At 36.0% G+C, this 6,372-nt stretch overlaps 1 protein-coding gene across 1 annotated transcript; it reads right to left on the reverse strand.

Annotated features, from left to right (window-relative positions):
- Positions 1 to 418: 418 nt before the first annotated feature.
- LOC21385703 (probable alpha,alpha-trehalose-phosphate synthase [UDP-forming] 9) lies at positions 419 to 5,867 on the reverse strand. The gene is made up of 5 exons (XM_010109153.2): positions 5,474 to 5,867; positions 5,147 to 5,210; positions 1,916 to 3,915; positions 1,234 to 1,507; positions 419 to 1,146 (listed from the first exon to the last, which is right to left on the reverse strand). The coding sequence occupies exons 3-5, from the start codon at positions 3,883 to 3,885 to the stop codon at positions 826 to 828; spliced, it is 2,565 nt and encodes an 854-aa protein (XP_010107455.1). The 5' UTR covers positions 3,886 to 3,915; positions 5,147 to 5,210; positions 5,474 to 5,867; the 3' UTR covers positions 419 to 825.
- Positions 5,868 to 6,372: the final 505 nt, after the last annotated feature.

The following is a 6,372-nucleotide window of genomic DNA, read 5'->3' on the forward strand; positions in this document are numbered from 1 at the left end:
ACCAAGCTTATTTTATATATATATATATATATATATATATATATAATATGATTCAACCCACATGCTCAATTCTCCAGCAAGTTTAGTATGCAAAACAAGTAATGGTGCGTTTGGAGTAAAAATTCGTGTCATGGTTCATATCATGATTTGTGGTCGCTACAGTATTTTCTCTCATAAAAAACACACGTAAACCGAGAATAATTTTAAATCATGATTTTGAATCCATGAACCAAACATTCTCTAAAGCTGCAGGGCCAAGTTTGAGTGGCCAGTTTGTGGTCGCTACAGTATTTTCTCTCATAAAAAACACACGTAAACCGAGAATAATTCTAAATCATGATTTTGATTCCATGAACCAAACATTCTCTAAAGCTGCAGGGCCAAGTTTGAGTGGCCACGGAGAAACTTGTAGAAAAAAAAAACAAAAAAACCAACTTTCACTTTCAAAGAAAGAATGATTTCATGTTAAGAGCAAAGACAATCCATATGTACAAACTAATGATGCTCTTGTGTCTATAAACACTAAGTAAGAGTAAAATAAACCTGAGCCTGTGAACTAGGAGGTTAAAACCCCATTTACTGACTGTGTTTAAAGATGCAACTTCATATCTAAACTGTTTCCAACTTCCGAAAGTATAAACAAACCCGGAGCTTCATGAAAGCACTGCAAGTCAGTAAGAAACATGAAGCTGCGAAATCCGACCTTCCAGGAATGAATATGTTAGCACCAATTGTAAGGAGTTAATCATGAATTCTTGTACTATATATCCGCGCACATTGCAAGGGGCATCGACATCATAGGTGCGCACAACCCCGGCTTGTGTCTCAAACAACAATCTGGGAAGAGACTTGAATTTCGGCGGCAGGCCTTGATTTGAGACTTGAAGCAGCTAGGCCTTGGAGCAATGTCATGACATCAGATGTATCATCCAGATAGTACTTAGCTTTGCTCGGTTTCTGGCCAACAGTGCATGCAAATATCTCGGGAGCTGCAGGGAGAGACGAATCAGAAGCAATGCGCAGTATGCTTTCAAACATGTCCTCATCGGATCTGTCATCCCCAATGCACATCACAAAATCTATTGGCTTCCCATTCTCGATCATCCTTGAAAGAACCTTCTCTGTGACTAAACCTTTAGTAATTCCCTGCAGTGTTTATAAGCCAAAGTTAAGACACAATAATGGAACTAATGGAAAAAAGGGAAGATGAGAAGGAGCTCGTCTCAAGCACACCTGTGACTTAACTTCGACGATTTGCTGTCCCCGCTTAACGACCACAGGCTCATTTGTGAGAACATTTTCGAGATGATCCAAGAGTTCCATAGCCTGGCAAGATCCGAAGTAAGGATCAGCATCTTGATGGTGCCATACAAAAGCACTCTCCTTGTGCTCTATATAGGAGCCATCAGTAGCCTCTGTGTATAATTTCATCACAGGCTCAGCAATTTGTTTCCAATCAAAATCTGCAGCCAAGGGACTGGTTTCCCAATTTGATGTACTACTCCACCTAGAAGAATAATCAAAGAGAATAAGAGGAATTATTTCGGATTCCCTACATTTCTGAAAAACAAATTAAGTCATGGAGCTTAATTATTGCCCCTACACAAAGAGGTTGGGGAAAAAATGTGTGATATTCTCTACTGTAATCTACTTCTTTTCACTGTAGTGAAATTTTTCAGTAGCTGAAAGTGAAAGTAGCGCTTGAATTGAGAGCCAAACTCGGTAAATTGTGTCCCTATAAACTTTTTGTGTTCTTGTTTTTTTTTCTGCAATTTTACATTACTCTCGCCGGTATAGAATTAGGACGTCTAATTCTAAACACAGTTATCATAATGAACTAGTCCGACACAATAGTCCAAATTTACACTTAAGACTATCAAAAGAAGCAGCAATATTAATGATGAAAAGAGCATACCTTACGAAATATCCATGCTCGGCTGCTATACCAAGCTTCTCACATTGAGAAAACCAATCACCAAGAGAGTTCTTTCCCCTACCACTAACTATAAAAACAGTGTTCTTGGGATCACTGCAAAGGTTGTTCAAAACAGATATAACTTCAGGACTGGGGACTTTAGAGATCGAAGCTTGAGGCACCACTGTTCCATCATAATCCAAAAATATCGCCCTTCGACTAGTCCTCCTATACGTGGAGAGAATATGTTCGATAGACAGCTTTCGAAAACTCGGGGAAAGGGACAAAATTCTGAAACCCAGACCGAAACCGATCCCCCAACAGCGTTTACTATAGTGATCTTTGCAGGCTCGTTCCAAGTCCTGGAAAAAACTGCGTGCCCAATAGGCTACGTCATGAGAGCTGATGTACCGGTAGTGCTTCTCATGTCGCAACTGCTTCTCTAAATTAGGCATTGTGATTGCCAAATTGAGCGCATCAGCTACTGCTTCTATGTCCCATGGATTTACCCTGATTGCTCCACTTAAAGACGGCGAACAACCTATGAACTCCGAAACAACAAGAGTACTTGTCCGTGGGGAGTCAGAGGAGATTCCTAAAGCTTCATCCATTTTTGGAGTCCCCTGCCTACATACTGTATACTTATACGGCATTAGATTCATACCATCTCTAACAGCATTTACAATGAAACATTCTGCCAGAGAGTAATATACAGTTTTCTCGAGTAGAGGAACATTTCGGTCGATTAAAACAACAGGTTCATAGCCTGGAAAACCAAAAGTCTGGTTGATTCTTCTAACTGTCATGTATGTTTCCCTTTTGGCTTCTTGAACATCCTTTCCTGTGCTCCTTGCTGGGTTCACAATTTGAACAAGAACTACTTTGCCGAGCAACCGAGGATGCTGAATCAAAAGTTGTTCCAAAGCCAACAACTTTAGACTTATGCCTTTAAAGATGTCCATGTCATCAACTCCTAAAATCAGTTTTTTCCCCTTGAATTGCTCTTGAATCTCTTTAGCCTTGGTGGAAGATAATGGGTGATTTAGCGCGAATTGGAGGCGGCCCATATGGATCCCCACTGGCAGAATTTTTATGTTAACCCTGCGGCCGAAGTATTCGACTCCAATGTAGCCCCTCTTAGACTCATACTCAAGACCAAGCATTCTACTGCAACATGACAGAAAATGGCGGGCATAGTCGAATGTGTGAAAACCAATCAAGTCTGCATTTAGTAGTGCCCGAAGAATCTCATCTCTGACTGGGAGTGTCCGGTAGATTTCTGATGAGGGGAATGGACTATGGAGGAAAAACCCGAGCTTTACTCGAGTGAAATGCTTTCGCAAAAAAGTAGGTAGAATCATGAGGTGATAGTCATGAACCCAAACATAATCTTCTTCTGGATTGATCACCTCCATGACCTTATCTGCAAATATTTTGTTAGCGGAAACATAGGCCTGCCAAAGCTGGCGGTCGAAACGATTACAATGGTCCAGGCACATCGGCAGCATGTAATGGAAAAGAGGCCACAAATATTGCTTACAAAATCCATGATAAAACTTCTTCTGAATTTCAGAAGGAATGAATGTGGGGACACAACTAAACTCCTCAAGCAGTTTCTGAGAAACTTCTTCCTGTTCACTTGAGTCTACATCAACCTTCAAAGATCCTACAAAAACAACCTTACTACCGGAGGGGAAACCGTCCTTAAGTTGCAATGAAAGTGAATCCTCGTCGAGACTGAAGCACCATTTCCCCGATTTCGCATCCTTTTGAGCATGTAGGGGCAAAAAATTTGTCACTATAATTTTCTTTTCGCAGCATTCAGGTGAGGGAGATCTTAACCCTTCGTCTATGTCGGAAATGATTCTCCGAGCGGTCATCACTCTCGGAAGATTTCTAGGGGTTTGTGGGAAATTCAACATGTCCCCAGATGCCAATTCCAACAAGCTAATGCAAGATCTTGACAACATGGTTGAAATTAACAATACTTTTGTGAGGACCTATGGAAATAGCAAGTAAACACAGCAATAATTAACGTTAAAAATGCTAATTGTTAACATGTAAACTAATCCAAGGATTGTCTCTTCCAAGACAATTCTTTTGTCATACTGACTAGAGTTCAATCTCAACATATTGACAGAAAAACAAAATAAAACAAATAAATATCAATAGTACCAAAAAAAAAAAAATGCAAGGATAAAATGAACAAGAAAGGCATATCTATACAGAAAACATACCTGCATTTGTCAGGTTGGAAAAAAGAATGAAACTTGCCTCGTGTAATTTTATTTATTTATTTATTTTTATGAAATGTTCTTAGGCTTTTAGATGAAGTTCAAACTTGATCTTCACATGCATCCTCTAATTAAGATTTGGCCAAAAAAAAAAAACAAAGTCACCTTATCTGTCTTCTAAGGCAGGCATATGTATTATAATAATCATATTATTATTATTATTATTTTATTATTATTATTATTATTATTATTTTATTATTATTATTATTATTATTATTATTATTATTATTATTATAACTATCATAGAGAACTTTAATTCAAAAAAAATCCAAATAATGGAAAAGATTTAATTTCTTGATAAATACCAATACTAAATCAGGCTCACATCGAGATTCTCTGCACAAATAAGGGCCAGAAAGAATAATTCTCAATTAATGCAAAAATATCCCACATTCGTTATTGATGATGGTATTCAACCTTATCTATAATTATTATTGACATCCACACTCAAAAGAATTTTAAAAATTAAAAAAAAAATTAAGAAAAAAAACAACAATAAGGAAGAACTCACCTGTTTAGTTCGCTGATTTGAGTTTTTAATTAAAATTGATACGTAAATTTATGTATTACTGTAATAAAAAAATTAAATATAATTATTTTTGAGAGTTTTTTATCCTAATAAAATTTGAATTCTAAATTCGAATCCATAAAATGAAGGACCTTAATACCAAATATTTTCTCGTTCTCTAAAAATTCGTTTCTGAAACGTTTCTTCTTCTGCTTAAGAAAAGGTTTTTTCTTCAAAGATTGGGAATGCAGAATATGTACGGACCAAATCAAATCAATAAAGAAAAAGCAGAGAGACAGAGCGAAGGAGAAAGTTTCTACGCAAACAAACAGAGCAAGAAATTGAAAAGGGAAAGAAAAATGAAAACGAAAGAATGAAAGAAAAAGAGAAAGATTTCCAAATTTCGAATAGTCTGAGAAAAAGTTTAACCTGAAAATGAGATCACTGATCCAGCTTCTACAAAATTTCGTGATAACGGTAACAGAGTAATATCCTGCAACAAAACAAAAAAAAAAATTAAACATAATTTTAAAAAAAAACGAAAAACGGAGTCTTGTTTGGCTTCCGAGAAATGAAAGGAAAAGAACAGAGTATTTCATCTCCAACAACCCACAAAAACCCAAGTGCTCATTTCTCACAAACTTTCTTGGAAACCAAACGGAAAGACCCTTTGAAGCCTGAACCGAAAATTAAAAGAAAAATAAAAAAAAATTAATAAAAGACTTCAGGGAGACCAAAATGTTAAAGAAAACATACAGAAACAAAGAAGAAGAGAAGAACAGAGCCGACGGAGAGAGACTTATCCAAAGAAAAAGATTAATGTGAGAGTGTAAGTTAGATTTTAACAATAAATACAGAGTTTAGAGAAATTAAGGAGAAAAGAGAATGAAGAGGCGGGTGGGTATATACTTATATTATATATATATATATATATGTATGTATGTATGTGTGTGTTTGTATATATGTATGTGAAACTATAAATGTGCGTTTGTTAGGTTCGAAACCGGTGAGGTTTGTGAGAGAGCTTTTAATGGTTTCGAAACGGACCAGTAAAATAAGAAGAATAATAATTAAATAATTAAAGGAAAAAAAAATGATTTGAAGATATGTATTGGAGAAGATGAGAAAGGAAGAAGAATTTCCGGGTTTGGTTTGGTGTTAATTTAAATGATAATAAAATGATAGGATTATGGAATAGTCAGTCATTCAACGAAAAGCTCCCAGAGAGAGAAAGAGAAAGATTTAAACGTAGAAAGTCAAAAAATAAAAATAAAAACACACAGATAAGATAGATATAGAGAGAGAGAGACTATACATACGTATAACATACGGTTGGATGTGCAACTCCTCTTTGGTCTTGACTCTTACGTTATAGTCTATACGGGATATGTTACTCCTACAAAAATGACCCACTTTTCTACTTTATTACAAAACTACCCTTCTAATTATCTTATGAGTGGTTAATATATTTTTTTTCTTTTTCCATTTTTTGTTTAATAAAGTACCTAATACCATTCCTTATCCTTTCAAAAAAAAAAAAAAATACCAGCCCGACATTGAGAACCACTTTATCTCTTTCCGAAGCCAGCCAGTTTCGTAGTGTAATTGTTCACCGATTTGAGTTTAAAATTTAAATTTTATTATAGTAAAAAATT

The sequence above is a fragment of the Morus notabilis genome, unplaced genomic scaffold, assembly GCF_000414095.1.
Source record: "Morus notabilis unplaced genomic scaffold, ASM41409v2 Scaffold2335, whole genome shotgun sequence".
Taxonomy (NCBI): Eukaryota; Viridiplantae; Streptophyta; class Magnoliopsida; order Rosales; family Moraceae; genus Morus; species Morus notabilis.